Raw genomic sequence first — 19,354 nt, 5'->3', positions numbered from 1 at the left:
AGTTGCGTCGCAAGCGCGACGCAGCTCCAGCAATGCTCTGGGGGGCCTTATCTTTACAATGCTGCGTCAATCCTTACGCCTGCTTCAAGCAGGCGCAGGGTTTTGACGCAGCATGGGCCTAAAAGTGACTGAGTGAAATCTTGTAGATTTCACTCAGCCACTTTTAGGAGGCGTTCCTGCGCCGGAACGCCCCCACCTGCCCTGGAACGCCTACATGTGGCGCAGGGCTTTACAACGTGACGCATCTGGGAGATGCGTCACGTTGTAAATACCCCGCACCATGGCGCAGGATTTGCGCCGCTGCTGCGTCACAAAAGTGACGCAACGGCGGCGCAAAAGTGGCGCAAGTGCAACATAAATCTGCCCCAGACTGTACAATACAGATCAGGCCGGTGACTAACTTGCCCTAGGCAAATGACAGCGTCTTACTATTAAACTCTTAACAATGTGTTGTAGAACCTACCACCCTTCGGGTTCAGTTTCAGCTAGCTTTATTACAATTGTCCTCTCTTCACGACTCCTGCCTCCGAGAAAGACTCTCCAAATAGTCCCGGCCAAACGCTAAGACCACAGGGTGGGTGGAAGATGAAAGGCTATTTTGTCTGAATCTATGGAAACTCGATTATGTGTAACGATGTATATGTGTATCCATCGATTCGTGTAGCTAAGTGCTTCCCAATATCCATGTCACAGCTCACATGGAGCACAATGTTCGACATACAGGTTTGAGCAAAGGCATGACAATTGTAAATACAAATGCTCACCATATAAATAGACAGATACAACCAAGAGGTGAGGTACAAAACAGGTCGCGAAATTCATTAAATGCTGTAACATTTCCTAAAGAAAAGCTTCCTCGTGTTTTTTGAAGATCTGTGATGCCCCTTCGTGACTCAGAGAATGGTCTTCACAAGCTCTCGAATCCAGGTTATTCCTCTATTTTACAAGCACACTGCAAGAGCCATAGTTTTACCTTACCTCTTTCTGAGCTTAAATTCAGTCTAGTAATTTGTGCTTCTGCTAACCATGTCCCTCCTGTTTCACCGTTCTAGGTTTCTATCCTGTTGGTGACACTGCCGTGAACAACCATTCGCCTCCTCCAAACGCTGCCGTCGTAGTGAAGGATGTTGGGAATGGGATGGTCACACCACCTTCCAGTTTCAGGTATAACCCCTTTTTTCCTTCAGAACACCAAAAATTAGACTTTACATGCAGTGAACTTTGGTCCCAAAAAAGTTAAGATGTTGTCAAGTGTGCACCCGCACTTAAGTTGTGAAACCAGAAAAAAGTGAGGTTCCAAAGCGCCATCCGCAGATGCTGCCTTACGAATGCCGAGGTTGCTGAATACCAAGCCCGCTTGTCTTGAACCTGTCTCATGGCTCTTTCTTCCAACGCCATTCACTTCATGTCTCTAATCTCACATTTCATCCCTGCTTTCTCCCATTGCCAGTTTTCTTATCTTTCTCTTTCTCCTCATTTCTTCTTTTACTCTCTTTCCCCTCTCAAGCTCTGGCTCAAATTCTGATTAAGCCCCGGTTTGAAAAAGTGTTCCAGTGCTAACACCTGCAACCACCCGCATAAACAAGGCAATGGCAAGCACGAAGAATGGTGACTGTGTGTCTCTGCGTATTATTTTCTTCATGGAAACATGCTGTACTCCATCTTTCAACCAGGGGTGTTAGAAATTGGGGGTTGTTGGTTGACTGGGGTGTAAGCCCTGGTCAAGCAGCAAGCACTATCCTAGTCAGGGTAAGTGGCAGGCAAACGCTAAACTTGGGCTCACCCTCTGGTAGCTTGGCACAGAGCAGTCAGGCGAAACTTAGAGGCTGTGTGTAAAGTATGTGTGCAACACTTTAAACATTAAAACAGTAAAAACACCACACAAAATTATTCCACACCAGGTTAGACAAAAAGCTCAGATCTTAATAAATGAAAAAAAAACAAAATGACAAAAATCCAATTAGTAGAACCGATTTATGTTGATTTTTGAAGTTTATGGTGAAAACTAGCACCAAAAAGCACAAAGTGCTATTGGGGATATCTGGTTGCATCAGACTAGGACAAAGACATATGTTTAGGCTGACTGCGATGAAGCACGGGTCAGCCATAGGGAACTAGTTAGGCCCGCTGAACATAGTATCCTAAATTCTGGTTGCGGAGTGTTGCATGGGTCTGTGTCGAAGATGCGTCGTACAGCCGAGGGGATGCGTCGGTTCTGAAATGCAACGAGGCTGCGGTGCAAAGTCCTATTGCGTTGATATCAAGGATCCCATTGACGGGGCTTGCGATGCAAAGTACAGTGTCGAGGATGCGAGACGCAGCAGAGGTCATGTGTCGGTTCCAATGAGCGGTGAAGCTGGGATGCGGAATTTAAGCATCATCGTCGAGGCTGCCGTCAATGAGAGATGCAAGGAGCTTGCACTGATGAAAGTGTTGCGCAGCAGTAGTTCCAAGCCTATGTGTCGGTCCCAACATGCAGGAGGTGGTTGAGATGCAAAGTCTTTTGCGAAGGGTCAATCCACACAGCATCAGAGATTCATCGGTTCTGCTCATGGATGTGTCACTCAGTTGAGGAGATGCATTGGTTCCGCTCAAGGATGTGCCTCTCAGCAGAGAAGATGCATCAGTTCCACTGGGAAGCACCTTAAGCCCACTTCCAAGGGTCTGGGACTGGGGTGGCACCACCTGGCAGGGTAGACTCACAGCTGGCAGAGTCCAGGTGCAGGTGTTTGGACACCTGTTATGTCCCTGAGGCTTCTGATAAGGCAGCCAGCCAACTAGCCCTTAGAGCCCTTCTGGGTTCTTGGATCAAGAGATGCAGGTCCAGTACTTCTCACCCAGGCAAGAGGGTACCAGATCAGTACAGCAAAGCTGGAGTCCAGCAGAGTGGCAGTCTTTCCACAACACAACAGCCCTTCTTCCTGGCAGAGTAACTACAGGTCCAGACGTGTACTGAAGTGGTGGTGTCTGAGGTCTAGTACTTATACCCAGTGGTGCCTTTGAAGTGGGGGAGGCTTTAAAGACATACCTTTAAAGTGCGCAGAGGTTCTCCCTTTCTGCCCTGACTTAATACAGGGGGTATGCAGCCCTTTGTGTGTGGACAAAACACAGCCTATTCAGGTGTAAGTGAGGCTGTGCCCAGCTCCTACCTCCCATCATGCCAGAGATAGCCAATTGTGGCACATCTAAGCTCCCATTGGGTGTGGCTGTCTAGGAGGAATACACAAAGCCCAACTGCCAATTGAACCCAGTCATGTGAGCAGAGGCAGGCTAAAGGCACCAAATGGCTAAATCGAGAAAATGCCAACTTTCTAAAAGTACAAAAACTGGGGGAGGGGATAGACCCAAAGGACCGGAACCAGGTAGGGCCGTACTAAATTGAATACAAAAAGAGGAACCTGGCTCCGTTTGACATTATGCTCTTATTATTTTTGAGCAACAAACAGACCAATATCTTTTCTGTTTAAATGGATTTTTTATTAAACCATTCCTTTCTTTGCAATTGTTTGTATTTTACCAAAAATATTTTAGTTGCATGAGAAGTAAAGGGCACTTTTTTCAACACGGAGGAATTTGAGTAAACTTGTTGTGACGTGAGGGATTTGCATTGAATCGTATGCCCCACGCACACACTCTAAACATTTTCCCTTGTTTGGCACATGTTTGGCCCCAAAAACAAGATAGCGATAAGAGTATTCTAGTTTCTGATGTTATGATGCAAAAGTCCAATGTTGTTGTCTATACATGTGTTTGTATATAAGTATTTCATGCACTGTAAATCATCATAAGTATTTTTCATGTTTTGTATGTTAATTTGAAAAATGTGTGTCTCTTTACTTCTCAATCAACTAAAATCTGTTTGGTAAAATACAAACAATTGCAAAGAAAGGAATGGATTATTAAAAAATCAATTGAAACAGAAAAGATAGTGGTCTGTTTGTTGCTCAAAAATAATAAGAGTATAACGCCAAATGAAGCCAGGTTCCTCTTTTTGTATTCAACTTTCTAAAAGTGGCATTTTTAGAACTGCACTTTAAAATTTGTCTTCAACGTAAGTTTTGATTTTGAATTGTGATTTCAGGGACACCAGATTTGAAGGATCTATCTCTTCTCGATTGGAATTGACACTTGTAAAATGTGATAAGGTTATCCTATTGTTATACTATGAGAGAGAGAGGCCTTACAGTACAGGTAAACACATTTGAGGGTTTTCACCTACCAGGACATGTACTACGTAAAAGTACATGGCTTGCCTTTTAAATCCAGTGCACCCTGCCCTCATCTGTCCAGGTCCTACCTTAGGGGTGACTTATATGTAGAAGAAGGGAAGGTTTGGGCCTGGTCAAAGGTTCGTTTTGCCTGGTAGATGTGGAACTGGCAACTGCACAAACACGCTCAGCAATGGCAGGCCCAAGACATGGTTCAAGTGCTATTTTAGTGGAGGGCACAAGCTGTGCTGCAGGCCCACTTGTAGCATTTACTTTACAGGTCCTGGGCACATGTGGTGCACTTTACGAGGGACCTATAAGCATGGCTTAATTTAAGCGTGTGGTTTCCAGTGTTTGCCACCAGTGCTTTTTACAGTCTGCCACAAGGCGGAGCTGTCTGGCTAATTTAGAGATAACCACAAAAACAGCTAATTATTAATTCAATATACATTAGAAATTACTATTACCTACCATGGAGCCATTTCTATAACTTTGGGGGCCTGAACTAATCTGAACTGTTACACTTGTAGAAGTGTGATGGTTAGTACTTGTGTTGTTACTATCATTGGCAGCATGGCAGGAGCAGTATGTGGAGCAAGCTGCAGTGGCCTCCTGACTAGAGCCCTGACACTTATGCTTTTTACAAACTAAGCACTGTTTGTAAGTATATTAAATATGCCAATTTGGTATGGGCCAATAATAACATGTTTAGGTGAGAAAGCACAAGCACTTGAGCACTGTTTATGAGTAGTAAAGTGCACAGAGTTTTAATAATAGCAAAAACAAGGTCAGAAAAGTGGAGGAGGAAGGCAAAAGGTTTGGAGGAAGATCATCCTAAGGCTTTCAGGTCTAACGCAAGACTAGCGAGGTCATTATGTAGCTGGGTAGACCTCTGTGAAACAAACAGCTTGGAACAGTCAGTTTGCAAGCCAATGTCGTCTACTGCCAAGTAGTTTAAAAACACAAAGAATCAGCTTTATACCACTAGCATCAGTGGGTAAGCACATTTTGTTTATGTGATTCTTGCCTTATTTTCAACATTACCTTGTTAATAATGGATTTCGTGCTCTATTTCATCAGTTACCATGATGCTCACATGACTCTGAGCTCTGTCTGAATTGTTTATTTTACATTTGTTTGGATCAACAAAGAAATGCTGGAAAGCCACATTAATTTACTACGTCAAGCTCAATATTGTTAGTTGCATTGTAAATTTACTCCATTACATCTAGAGGCCTATCTTTTATACTGGAATGCATGGCACATTACTATATGTTAGTTCTTTTATTGATCCCCACCAATAGAGTCTTGATGAGGTCAGCTAGGTCAAAGGAATAACATACTAATCCATGTGTCTCCTAGGGTTAATTTGCACAGACATGCAATGGTTCCTTCAAATTTCTTCTTGTGCCAGTGTTTGATAATTCAGAGGTTTGTAAAACATTAGTTTCCAGGCTCAGCTACAGAGGAATCTAATCTAAAGTTTTATATGTTGATGTAGCGTGCAAAGGAAACAAATTAGTTATGTTATATGACAATATGGTTGGACCAAAATCAAAGTGTTCAGTTTCTATACAATCTAGGATTTTCTTTTTTTTACAAGGGGAAAAATGCATAATGTGTACGGCAAGTGCTTTGCTCTCCAGCATAATGCCAACCACTGAATATAAACACAATATGAACACAACATGGAAGTAACACGGTTTGTGTTTGAGCAGTGAAAATAACTGTGTCCCAATTACACATTATTTGGAGCAACTGTACTAATAAATACACGTTCACACTTTTATTTGCAACATTGACACATTGACAGGAGAAATCGCTTTTTACTGCCACACAGACTGCATGTAACAATTACTTCTGTCTCCTGAGTGCCCACACTCTGGAATGGTAATAAATAGATTACACTCTGTGAATCTGCATGTATGTTGTATAATACAATTGTTTGGCTGTTATATATTGAGGAAAACCGGGACCAGTTTCAATAGGTTGTATATTCGAACACTGGATAGCACATTGCAAAATCCCAAACTTAAAAAAACATGGTAGAGTTCATACTTGGAATCTTCTTTAGTATAGAGGACGCGGAAGTCATCATACAGTACCAATGGTTTTGAACGTTTATAATAAATAAGATGTTGAGATAAAATCCGAAAAACTCCAGGATACGAAGTAGGTAAGACGATCTATGATCATAAACAGGTGTTTTCAACAGCTCAACTACACGGTCTCAAAACCTCACAAGATCCTCAACATTCTAACCTGTACTCCCTTGGGTTCTAGACGTTCCATGGGGCAGGGAACTATGATACAAAGGTGGGGGAAAACAGCTGGGAAATACCAACTACCAATTTACTGATAAAGCTAAATAAAGAAGTAAATATATATATAAATATACAGAAATTACAACACATCTACTTATCTTGCAAGCAGAAAGAACAAAACAAAATAGTAGAAGAAATGTAGGAGAAGCATACACAATTGCGTACAAGAGCACAGTGTGAAAATGTATTTCATTTCATAGTCCTGTTGCCAATTAGGCACTTTCCCCAATCTCGTGCTTTGCCTTGAATCGTCCAACTCAGTTTGGTTCTCTCCATCTTTTATCTTACAAAATTTCCCTGTAGACCATTGTGTGGAACAAGTTTGTCCATGCTCTACAATTGTCAATTTCAAAACACTACTACATTTTTCTTATTTTTATTTTATCTTCCCTGGATCGTAGTATTTTTTGTATTTTTTTATAACTAGTATTGGGTTTCTTTACCCAGACCCATTGTCCTACTTACATTTTTGTTCTTTGGCACCCCATCTGGTGTCATACTTCCTTTTATATCTACTTTGATGTTTGACAATTTTTTCCTTGATATCATGTTTTGCCATCTGGAAAGAATTATTTTCAAAAAGCCAGTTAGGGGAAAGTTTTGAACCTTGTTTCCTTCCCCTCAACAAACAGTAAACCCCATACAAAGTACTTAAAATGAGTGATGGCCCAGAAACACAACAACGCTTTCTTTTCTATTGTTGAATAGTTCACTACCGCTACCTTAAGAGTCCTAGAAGCAAATGCAATAATTCTCTCTGTTCCACCAACAACTTGGGAAAGAGTAGCTTCCAAACCCTTATTACTTGCATCAGTGGTAAGTATAATTTCCCTTTTGCTGTCAACATTTGTAATAAAGGGTGCTGAAATAATGACTTTCTTTATGTCATTAAAATTTAGTGTATGATTAGGCAACCAAACAAAATTGGTGTTTTTCTTTCATAAATCTCTCATGGGTTGAAAAAGTCTTTATAAACTTAGACATTTATTCAGCCAACCCCAAAAAAGAGTTGACTTCGTCTCTATTAGGGGGAATAGGAGCCTTCGAAACTGACTCAATCAAAACCATTTTTGGCTTGATCCCCTCATTAGACAGAGTGTGATCTAAAAACTCAACTGACGCTACCTCAATTAAAACAAATGTCTTCTTTAGGGTAAGACCAGCACATCTTAGTTTATCCAATACTTCCCTTAAATTACAATTGTGTTCCTCCTCACTTGCACCATATATGAGGATGTCATCTTGGAAGCAAACTGTTTTATCCACTCCCTCCAGAACATGCTGCATTATCCTCTGGAGAGCTGATGCAGCTGATGCAAGGCCAAATGGCATTCTCAAAAATGTATAATGTCCGAAAGGAGTGGTAAAAGCGGTGAGGATCTGAGAATCACGGTGCAGAGCAACCTGATGATAGGAGTAAAGATCCAGCACAGAAAAATATTTAGCATCATGTATCACACTCAGAATTTCATTTATTTTTGGAAGAGGGTGCCTGTCAATCCATATGCTGGCATTGAGACTCCTCAAATCCACAAACATGCAAATGCTATTTCCTTCTTTTTTTGATGTAATAACAATGGGTGGCAACCATTCAGATCTCTCTACTGGTTCAATTATACTTTGTTCCTGTAATTTCTTAAGCTCTTCCTTTAATGGCTCCTGCATAAGTAAAGGTATGGAACATGTTTTATGTACTATGGGAACAACATCGGACTTAAGTTTGATTTTATGTATGTAATTTTTAAGCAAACCAATTTCCTCTTTAAATACATCCGGAAATTCTTCACATATGTCCATACCTACAAAGGTCAGATCTACCAGAAGAACTTGCTCCTCATTGTTGGGATCTAACTTGATCCCAAGATCTCTTTGATGTTTCAAACTTAATAAGTTGCATCCTTTTTCTGTAATGTATACTTTGCCTATAGTATGTCTATCTTTGAATGAAATTCTTAGTTTTACCTTTGCCTTCAAAGGAATAGGGTCTTTGTTATACCCTCCTGGATATATGGCAGGTTTTCCTAGGACATATTCCTCTTCTCTAAAAACATCATTAAATATGCTGTGGTTAATCAATGTCTAAGGCGACCAATAGTCAGCATAAGCCGTGACAGATTTCCCATCTAACTGTATTTCACATGAGGGACACTTGACTTTGTCATCCTGCTCAGAATCATGAACTTGGAAATAAACTTATTACCATCTTTATTCTCTGAGATGTCTTCAGTATGGACCATATGTACTCCGCTATTTGTAGTAATTGCTTTGTACATTTCAGCATAATGTCCTGTCTTTTTGCACTTCCTACAGGTTACACTTCTAGCCGGGCATTTTAAGTTATTAGGAAGATGATTTGGATTTCTACATCAATAACACTTCACATTATCATTTTTAAACTTAGACTTACCCTCTTGCACTTCTAACACCTGTTCACAATCTCCTATAATGCCAACTTCTTTCTCATCCCTTTCACTACCTTTACTGATTTTCTTCTCTTTCACACAAAATGCAGTATGTTCAATTCTCTTAGCATTATGAATAGCTTCCTCCAAGTTAGGATTATTAGTCAGAAGTTTCTCTTGGACCTTGTGATCATTAGTGCAATGGACTAACTGATCTCTAATTAGGGAATCTGTTAAAACTCCAAATTCATATGTAGCAGATAAACCTCTAGGTGTCACTATATAGGAGGTAACTTTTTCATTCTTTCCCCGGACTCTATTGAAAAATGTATGTCTTTCAAAAATGACATTCATTCTTTCCTTGAAATGAGCACCCAACTTCCTTACTGTAGTAGTAAATAAATCTTTATATCCACCTTCCTTCCCTTCAATATTGTCAGATAAATCCTCATACACCTTTGTGCCCTGAATTCCCAAATTATGCAATAAAATATGTTGTTTTCTAATTGAGGAAAAATTCTCTCCCCCTATAGCAATTAAATAGGAATGCAAAATATTCATGCATCCATCCCATGGAATTTCTGGTTCTCCTTCTTCGTTACAAAATGGAGGAGGTTAGCTCATATTCATCACAGCTGTTAATGAACACAAAAATAGGGAAAATGGGTAAGAGAAGACAACTGAGAGAATTTAAATTGACCAATGGACAGGAAATACAAACTGTGCCTGTAAGCAAAAGAAAAACACCACAATGTTAATTACATTTCTGGGGCTGAAAGATTCCCCACAGCAAGAATCGACAATTGTGTAATTGAAGCTGTGCCTATCAGTGAAGGAAGGTACCCCACAGAGCTATCGTCTGCACCACACACTTAAATAGTTGAAAAACTGTGCCTGTTAGCGAAAGAAAGGCACCACAAATGTTAAAAAATTACTGATTCCTTACAGCAGAAATGGACCTTTTTGGAAAAAAACTGATGTGAAAATGGAGCTGTGCCTATCAGGGAAGGAAGGCACCACACTGTGTAATTAGAGTAAATGCAGCAGCACACAGAGTCAGTGAATTAATGGAGCGTAGAGGTTGCTCACCACAAGAACCAAAGGTTTTGGAAAAAAAAGGAAGCTGTGCCCATCAACGAAGAAAGGCACACACAGAGATAATTAATTTAATGAGATCGTGTAATGGTTTCTCACAGCAGGAAACCAACGCTATGTAGATGAAGCTGTGGCCATCAGCTAAAGAAAGGCACCCCACAGAGCTATCGTCTAACGATGATAATGTAAGCATGAACAACAGAGAGGCAGCTACGTGTGAGGATCCGGCTGCGTGGTGAGCGTGAGCAAAGGAAACAGCTGACAGGAAACTCCATGTGAGGAAACCGGCTGCGCAGCGAAAGTGATGGAAACAGCTCATAGGCCGCTACGTGTAAGGAAACGGGCTGCGCCGTGAACCTGAGCAGAGGAAAACAGCTGACAGGCGCTTCTGTGTGAGAAAACAGGCGGTGATGTTTACCTCGGGGAACCGCTGGAGAATAATCTTAAAGCTGTTTGTATATGCCCCAAGAAGATCAGCAATATGTTACAAAGACTGGAGGCAGAGCAGAAATAACATCCAGCAGACAGCTGCAACGAAAGCAGGAGTCTGCTAAAAATGAAAGCGGAGCCGATCAACTCTAAGAACTCCGTGGTGCTGCGCTCGCAAACGTTAGGTTTTAAATCGCATACAAGCTGTGCCTGTCAGCGCAGATGACAGCTGGCAGGCAGCTCCAAGATAGTAAGAGTGAGGAGAGCCTCCCAGCCAGAAGGAGGCGCTGTCCATTTACTTCAGTAGGCTCAATGAAAACACTCCACAGCACATCGAGTAGAGGAAAGACGCTTTAAAAACAAGCATTGGCAATGCCAATAGGTCTTGCCGTATAGTGGAGTTCATTGGCGTGGATAAAAGTGAAAAGTAGTGTTATGAAGTATCTTAAAGTGTTGTTAAGTGTTGTGGAGGGAGTAGAGTGTCATACAGTGGAGTATAGTGTTAGAATGGAGTATAGTTTTGTGGAATGGTACAGCGTGTTGTGTATTGGTGTGGAATACAGTGGAGTAGTGCAGAAGATGTTGTGTATCGTGAGTAGAGTGGCGCAGAGCAGAGTAGGTTAGTATATAGTGTACTAGAGTAGTAGAAAAAGGCGTTATAGAATTTTGTGGAGTAAAGTGCTATTTAGTGTATAGACGGAGTTGCGTAGAGGGTTGTATAGTGGAGTAGAGTGAACTAGTGTCGCAGAATGGCAGATAGTGGAGTATAGTGCTGTACAGTGTAGTGTGTTTAATGGATTAGAGTGTCAGTGGAGCATATTTTAATGGAGTCTAGTTTAATAGAGGTTAAGAACATAGGCTCCCGTAGAAGTCAATGGGAGTCCAACCAAATCGTATCTGGAAGCATCTGGAAGCATCATGCTCGGTCGGTCAGACTCTCCCGATCCAAGTCAGTCGGAAACCATTTCCAAACCGATTTGATCGGGAAGATTTCCTAACCGCATCAGAATTGGGCCCTATGAGTGAAACTTTCTCGTAAGCAAAATCAAGCAATGTAGATGAGGGACACATAAATATCAGAAAGTACACCAATTTGAGCAATGAGAAATTCTAAGAAGATATTAAAACTGCTGTAAAGCACAAGAATTAGAAGAACATTAACCTAGTAAAAAGCAGTAACTCATAGCTAATCCTCATAAAATACAGTTTTGCGCATATGGTTCATATTGGAGGAGGTATGTGTAGAAAGACCTATATAAACCTTCTAGCCGCCCTGCAGTGGGAGGATCAGGTACACGGTGTCCTGATACATTCTTGAGCAGGCTTGGAGCCTCCTGCAGCCACAGACACACTGCTGCCCCCCCCACCAACTCCCTTGGACCTGGTTTCCAGTGCACTTCCAAGCAGGGTTGGATTGGGACAAAAAATGAGCCCGGACACCCTTAAAAAGCAGCCCATGTTTGGGGATCATGACCTATCATGAAACCTTGATTGATATGTGTCAGTGGGCTAAGTTTTGGAAACATATGTGGTGAATTCAGTATTTTAAAACTTGTAGAGCCTGTCACTTAGGTAAGGTTTTCAAGAACAACAATTGCAAAGGGAAGAATTCAAGCAAAAAGGGCTGCTTGTTTGAACAGAAGTACATCATACCAGTTCACACATAGGAGTCCTCAGTAAAGCAGGTCTGCCCCTTCTTCACCGTCATTCTCCCTCTACGCTCACTGGCACCAAATAGACCTGTTTCTTTCCGCAGCCTTCCCTCCTGACATGACTGTGCTTCTTGCATTGTCCTCAGTGACAAGAGTGTGCCTCCTGCATCCTCCAGACTGACAGAACCATTCTTCTGGGACATTCTCCAGAGCTGATGTGTGTTTCCTCAACTCTCTTTATGGGCAGTTCTAAGGCCTGATTCACTTTTGCCAAATGCACACCTGCACTTACTGCATCCGGGGAACAACCTTTACAACGCAACTTTTACAACGCACTACCATTACAACGAAACTGTTGCAGCGCGAGTGCATTGACAACGCAGGACATTACAACGCAAGTCTTTACATCGACTTGCACTAGATGGCGTGCTAACATTAAAAATAGTGTCGTTTACTATCCCAACACCTTCCCTACTGTTACGTGGACTGGAGTTGGAATAGTAAATTACACTTTTTTAATGTTATCACGCCATCTAGTGCAAGTCGATGTAAAGACTTGCGTTGTAATGTCCTGCGTTGTCAATGCACTCGCGTTGTAAATCTTTCGTTGTAACAGCATGCGTTGTAACAGCATGCGTTGTAACGTCATACATCCCTGCATCCACCCCATAAATGGATGATGCACCCTGACCTCGATGGAACTGTACATTGCACCCTAAGGCAGAAGAGATAACTCATTTCAATGAGTATTTATGTAGTGCATTTCTTTCTCCACTCGGTGTGAGCAGTTCACACGCTGCAGTGCACACATTGTGTAAAACCAGTGTATGCCAAGAGTGATGCTTTTAAATCCAAGCTCTTTTTTTCAGTTTTGCATATTATTCTTTTTTTGCACAGGCTGGCTTGTGTAACCTTCCCTTGACACAAAGTATGGATTTTTGTAAAGCACCTGAACATCAACTGGTGCACAATCTGACCCTCACCCCCACACCCCCTCACCCCTAATGCTTAGGAGCAATTCACATGATGCGCTGCACAAGACTCAAGCTGCATGCCAAAATAAATTGATAAAGCACATCTAGAAAAATTAAATACTCTCAGGAAACAGGACTGGATATTTCATCTAACATGAAGTCAACGAGTAAAATGTAAATGGGACGGCATGGCTGACTTGCATCACTTTTAGAATTCTTGTGCTTACTGTTGTAAAAGTGTGTTTACTTACAACATTAAGGGGATACATATACTTTGTAGGGGCCTTTACCGTTTTCAACTGGTACCTTCCCACATAAACCTCTGGCCTCACCCTTTACACTCCTATGGGCTGCTTGAAACCCAAGAAGCCGGTGTGATGCAAAAAGGCATTGATGCCCGCGGGGGCTTCTAACTGTCCAATTAACGTTAGTAGCACCTAGGGCACAGGTGCAACAGAACTGCTTATCCCACCTCGCCTCCTACCCCCAGGCGTGCAACACCCATTGGACTCAAAGGGCTTCAGCCCGCCAACCCCCCCCCCCCTCCCCCCCCCCCCCGTCGTGTGTGGCAGCCCGGGATGAGACACCTTCCCGGGCAAAAAAGCAGCCGCACCCGAGCACTTCACAGGTCTTTAAAAGACCATTTGCATGTTAATGAGGCCTTGCTGTTGTTTCACCCCTTCTAAGAGCCCATGCAACTCCACTCTGCCTATTGCTTAAAGTTCAGCCCCCCCCCCGAAATTTTTGCTCAGCCCCCCCCCGAAATTTGCCTCTAGTTGCGCCTCTGCCTACCCCCCACACCTCCTCAAACATAGAGTCGCTCCAGGCATCTCTGGAGGGTGCACAGGTCCAAGCGCATGATTAGTTTGGAGGAGGCAAATAGCTTACATGGGGTACTCCACCAGGGCGGTCCACCTTCGTTCTGTGCACGAGAGTGGACCGAGCAGGCTAACAGCTTGCTAAGGCTATGGCAGCTTTGGTTGTATGAGGTGTTCCTGGCAGGTGGGTTTACAGACGAGGCACTGAGGGTAAAAACACTCCTCATCTACTGGCCCAATGGCCGACGTCCCAATCCGACTTTGTTTCCAAGGCCCATAAATCCCCCATATGTGCTACTGAACAGCACAGAATATGGTGCCCCCGCTCTACCACTCACAGACATCCCATTGCACTACTTTAGTGCACTTCTGGCTCTTACTTGCGTCCTCCTGCAGTGCCAGGGTGGTCCAGAGGGAGTCTTTAGCGAGGCTGTTGGGATGAGGGTCACTCAAACTGCAGGTAGTAGTGTTGTAGACTGGCTGTGTCTGTGCTGCTGAGTGAGTTGGCACTCACTGCCACCGCGCTAAGCTGCTCTCTCTGATTGTGTCATTTTGATGGCCTTGGTCAGCTCGGGCCTCATTCAGGAGTAATGGTGCACTGCTATGGGCAGGAGGCTGGAGCTTTCATGTGTCCATGTGCAGATCTCTGGGGCCGCATTGGTAGAGGGCTGCTTGCACAGGGCGTGGCTCAGCTGGACCAGGATTGTTAAATACTTGCAGCGCCGAGATACCCATATGGGTGAGTCATGCGCTATTATTTTAAATGTAATTTACATTAATTAACATCACAGCGAGGGCAGGCTGGGCCTGGGACCAATGTCTGGGGGCCACAGGCACCTGGAGGCAGAAGCTGTTAGGGCAGCCTGCAGGACTTGAGACACTGCAGGCAGAGTCTGGCCTGGCTGATGCCCTGGAACAATAACATCCTGTATTCTACGACCCGGTGGCCCTTCTCACAGTGAGCAGGGATTATCCACATAGCTACCAAGATTTCCGATTTCTATGTGTGACATACTCATAATTTCAGTGTAATTATGTGTGACATTTAAACGACTATGAGTGACTCTTTCTCGCAAGCAAAATCAAGCAATGAAGACGAAGGAAACATAGAAATATCAGGAACTACACCCTCACGCTCATCTAAAAGTAAATTAAATTAGTGACACAACTTTACAGACTGCAGACAGACTAGTGACTGCTGAGTTCGGTGTGCACTCGATCTCTGCGTGACTCAGAGCACTGCAGGCATCAGCTCTCGCCCTCGTGTGCAGCAGACCTCAAATTGTCCAGCAGTCATTGCGCTGCCTTTTGGAAGCAGGTCTTACTGTCTGTGTAATGTAGACTGAAGGTTCCTTCTTTGTGTAGCAGTGGGCACCACAAAGTCTGCATCCATGTGATGTTGTGTGTGTACTGGAGGCTTGTGTCTGCGTGCACAGTGTATCTGTGCTCAATGCTGTATGCATGCAGGAGGCTTGTATCTGTGTGCACAGTGTAGATGTGCACAATGCTGTATGCGTGCAGGAGTTTTGCACCTGTGTCCATGGTATAGCTGTGTGCAGCAGATCTTAGATAGCCTGCCTCAGGTCTCATCTCTCAGACTCTGCCTACATGAGGATGGATGTTTGTGTGCAGCAAGCTTCAGTCTGCATACGCCTCAGATTTGGCATCATTAACCCCATGGCTCAGACTCTGCGTGCACAAGACTAACCCTGAGCGGAGCACGCATAGTGGCACTCTGCGGAGTTCCACGGAGTTAAAAAAAAAAACTCAGTGGAACTCCACTCAGATAAATACTCTATTTTTCTAAATTTAAGTGGAGTCTTTTTGTGGTGTTTTCATTGTGTTACTGTGTGTGTGTTGACAAATTCATTACACATTGCCTCTTAAGACTGCCTGCTCTGTGCCAAGCTACCAGAGGGTGAGCACAGGATAAGTTAAAGTGTTTATCTGACTTACCATGACTAGAGTGGTGGTCCCTACTTGAAAAGGGTGCATAGCTCTGCACACTAGAGACCCCATTTATAACATTGTAGATTGGAGAATAAGTCTGATGACCGTAGCCTGGAGGCTTTTTCTACTGGTTGTGCTTTTGGCAATAGGGACTTTCATGGGGTACTGAAAAGTGTGATGTGGAGCTTGTGTTAGTGTTTTGGATGCTAGGGTCTGGATATCAAAGGCTGTGCTCTGTGTCACACTGACATTGAGGCTTTAATGTGTGTGGCTGTAACGGGTGAATACTGCGGACATGTGTCGTTGTGGCTCCCTGTACAGTACTGTTAATCCTTTTTTGCTGCCCTGCCTATGTCCTCACGGTTAACTGTTGCCTGAGGCTTGCTTGCTTGTTTCCTTGTGTTAATGTGACAAAATGCAATAAAGATATTTACAACAAAAAAATTAAGCCCCTGTCACTGAGCAACCTCTATTTGGATTGGGTAAAATTTCCTTTTCCCAAATTGATAAAATCTTGGAACTGAAATTCTATATCACAAAGTCGTGTCTTATCTGTAAGATCCCACTTCTAAAAAGCTTTCTGTTCACACACTATTAGCACGTTCGACTAATTTTCTTTTACTAAAAAAGGACATCAGTTTGTGATCCATTTTCACGTTATTGCTTTTCTTTTTCCAGAGTTATATGGAAAGATACAGGGAGTGGAGCAGCAAAAGATGTCACCATTTATCAGATGATACCACCCTCTGGATACGCCTGCTTGGGGAATGTAGCAGTTGGCAACTACCACCAACTGCCTACCGCCAATGCCTACAGGTAAGTCAATATGAAGGGTGAAACCGATGTGCTGGCCTCCAGAAGCCAGGCTTGATGTGGGACAAGAGCACAATGGATAATGGAAACCAAGAAACTCCGGTAAATAGCCCATCTTTTAAAATGGTGGAACTGAGATTAAAATGAGAGAGTGTGAGAGGGTGGTTTACAGGTGTGGAGGATACCCGCACAAATGGACAAAGATCTGGGGGAGATGGGACGAGAGTAGAGGGAAGCTCTGCCTGCCGTTAGGAATACCTGCCTACACGAAGATACATCAGAGAGAACATACTAATACTGTGTTGAGTCCTGGCTATTGGGGGCGGGTGTTTGTTAAAGTAAGAAGCTGCATTTGTTTGTATATCACAAGTCGAAAAGTGAATGTCCTGATATGTATACAACATGTCTTTTGTAAGCCAATTGAGATGGTTGTCACTGTCTTTGGTTGGGTATTGTTTCAAATAAAAAATAGTTTTACAAAAAAAACAAGAAAATAGAGAGCGTGACCCCTGAATATTGATGAACTGTGTCGATGGGACACAATATTGAGGACAGAATATCAAAAATAACATATTGACAGGTAAGTTAACCTAGATTTTCTATACCTAAATCCACATATATGTACCTTTGCGTCACATGTTTTTTCAAGGTACGTAGATGTGGAATTTGTAATGGTAAATCTATACTTCTCTAATATGCACTTTCCTTTGATATTCTTGTACCACAATATTGTTGGTGTCAGTATTCAGTAGTACAAACGAAATTGGGTGGAATTGAGTTTGTAATTAAAGCTGTTGTTAGGGCTGTAGTTCATCTTCCTGAGCTGAGAGTATGGGGGTAGTCAGGGTACGTACTACTTGAGATAAATGTGTGACAATCTAGAAGTGTATAAAAGACTCACTTTTAAGACATCCTTCACTGCCAGTGCGTGAATAAACAAGTCCAGTTTTATAATCAAATGTCAGAATGGAGACAATAGAGATATTTCTTAGAGAGAAAGCATATACAAAAAATTAAATGCCGCCTTCGCTTGACATCTCACAAAAAGAGAGAGGAGAAGGCATTCAAAACTTCAACAAGTAACACTACATTCTGGTTTAACATTTTAAAACACAATATAATGTAGCTTCATAGCCCGGTTTGCCAAAGTCTCTTCATCAGCAGCACCAAGAGAGATGCAGGAGCTGAGGAGAAACCCCGCCTCTCCTTCCACAGCCCCTGTGACGCTGTGAACTACTGGAGGACGGATGACTCACTGTGGGGCATATTATCAACGGCTAGCGATATTTATCGCTGACCGTGCTTAGCGATAATATTATTATTGCAGGCTATGTCTGGAATTTATCGCCCTGGTAGCGCGTTATCAACAACGCGTTTCTCCAGGGCGATAAAAATTCAAGAGATAGCGAGGTTATCGCCCTTTTGCAGGGAACATCGCTGGTTTTCCAGTGATGTTCCCTGCATAACGGCGATAACCTTGCTGATACGACCCACAGGGTCGTATCAGCATAATCCCCCCCCCTATGTTAGGGATGGCTAAGTCAGGATTTTAGCAAACGTTCGATTTTGGCGAAAACAGACGTTTTCGCCAAAATCTAACGTCTGCTAAAATCATGTGGGCTGCCTTGTAAATATCGCGATGTACACATCAGCGATATTTGCAAGGTAGTCCATCTGGGGTACGCCCAGTAATGCCCACTTTGCACCTCATTTGAGATGCAAAGGGAGGCGTTGGGAAAAAGGGTGCTAACATGCGATTATGCATGTTAGCACCCTCTTGTAAATAGGGCGCTGGTTTTATCTCTGCGGGAGATAAAGCCCTTGTAAATATGCTCCTGTGTGCCCTTGTCCGGAACCTCTGCCTTTCTCTTTACCTTGCATAGCCCACATAGGCTGTGGAGAGACAGGGGAAAGAGTTAGTCAGAGGGTGTAGATTAGGACATTGGAAAGTTGAGAGCAACAGGGCTATGCCAATGTTTGTAGCGACTGATGTCTTCATGGAGCTCTCAACATTCCATTATTCTAATTTGTGAGAAACAGTTGGGCCCTCTATATAAATTAATTCATTGGTAATCCAGTGCGCAATTTTACACTTGGAAATACAGACAGAGGTGAGTATTGGTAAAACCAGAATGCATAATTACCCAAAGACCATTAGAAATGTTTGACGGAATGGGGAACAACATCACACAAGCCGGAATTGGCAAACAGCAAAGAAAGCATTCAAAGGATAGAGGCTTGAATGAAGAGAAAGTTTCTGCTTGCAAATGTATGTTTGGATGTATTTTATATATTGAACTAGTTAACCTTGGTGTATTTCTTCTTTTTTTATCCATTGAAGTGTTAAAAGGATGCTTTCCAAAAGCAAAGTTCTGTGTGTATTCCAAGAACCTCCACCACTGAGGGGGCCCATAAGGCATCATTAAGAGAAGCCCTGTGCAAGCAATCACATTACTATAAATTAATCAGAGTGAATGTGACTAGTGTTTAATTAACATTCACTTTAAATTCTGCTAGTCGTACTTGAGTCTTCACAATTATTGCCGTTAGTATTCAGATATTGCTCACAAAGAATACTACTAGTCTTCAAACAGTGTTCGCAATCAATGAGACTAGCCTTCATTTTGCTCTTGAAATAGTACACGAGCTGCAAATAAACCCTATCAGAATACTACTAAGCTTGAAATAC

At 42.8% G+C, this 19,354-nt stretch overlaps 1 protein-coding gene across 3 annotated transcripts in view; it reads left to right on the top strand.

The window, feature by feature from the left end:
• The window catches only part of LOC146811798 (uncharacterized), a 224,297-nt gene that overhangs the window by 177,319 nt on the left and 27,624 nt on the right, over nt 1–19,354 (top strand). For all 3 annotated transcript variants that reach the window (XM_085618792.1, XM_085618790.1, XM_085618791.1), the window contains 2 exons: nt 1,053–1,164; nt 16,531–16,668. In XM_085618792.1, the coding sequence (XP_085474918.1) occupies nt 1,053–1,164; nt 16,531–16,668 (250 nt within the window). The remainder of the gene's footprint in view (nt 1–1,052; nt 1,165–16,530; nt 16,669–19,354) is intronic.

Source organism: Triturus cristatus, chromosome 7 (genome assembly GCF_964204655.1).
Source record: "Triturus cristatus chromosome 7, aTriCri1.1, whole genome shotgun sequence".
Taxonomy (NCBI): domain Eukaryota; kingdom Metazoa; phylum Chordata; class Amphibia; order Caudata; family Salamandridae; genus Triturus; species Triturus cristatus.
The sequence above is the reverse complement of the archived record's forward strand: the minus strand, read 5'-3'. Positions and strand labels throughout refer to the sequence as shown.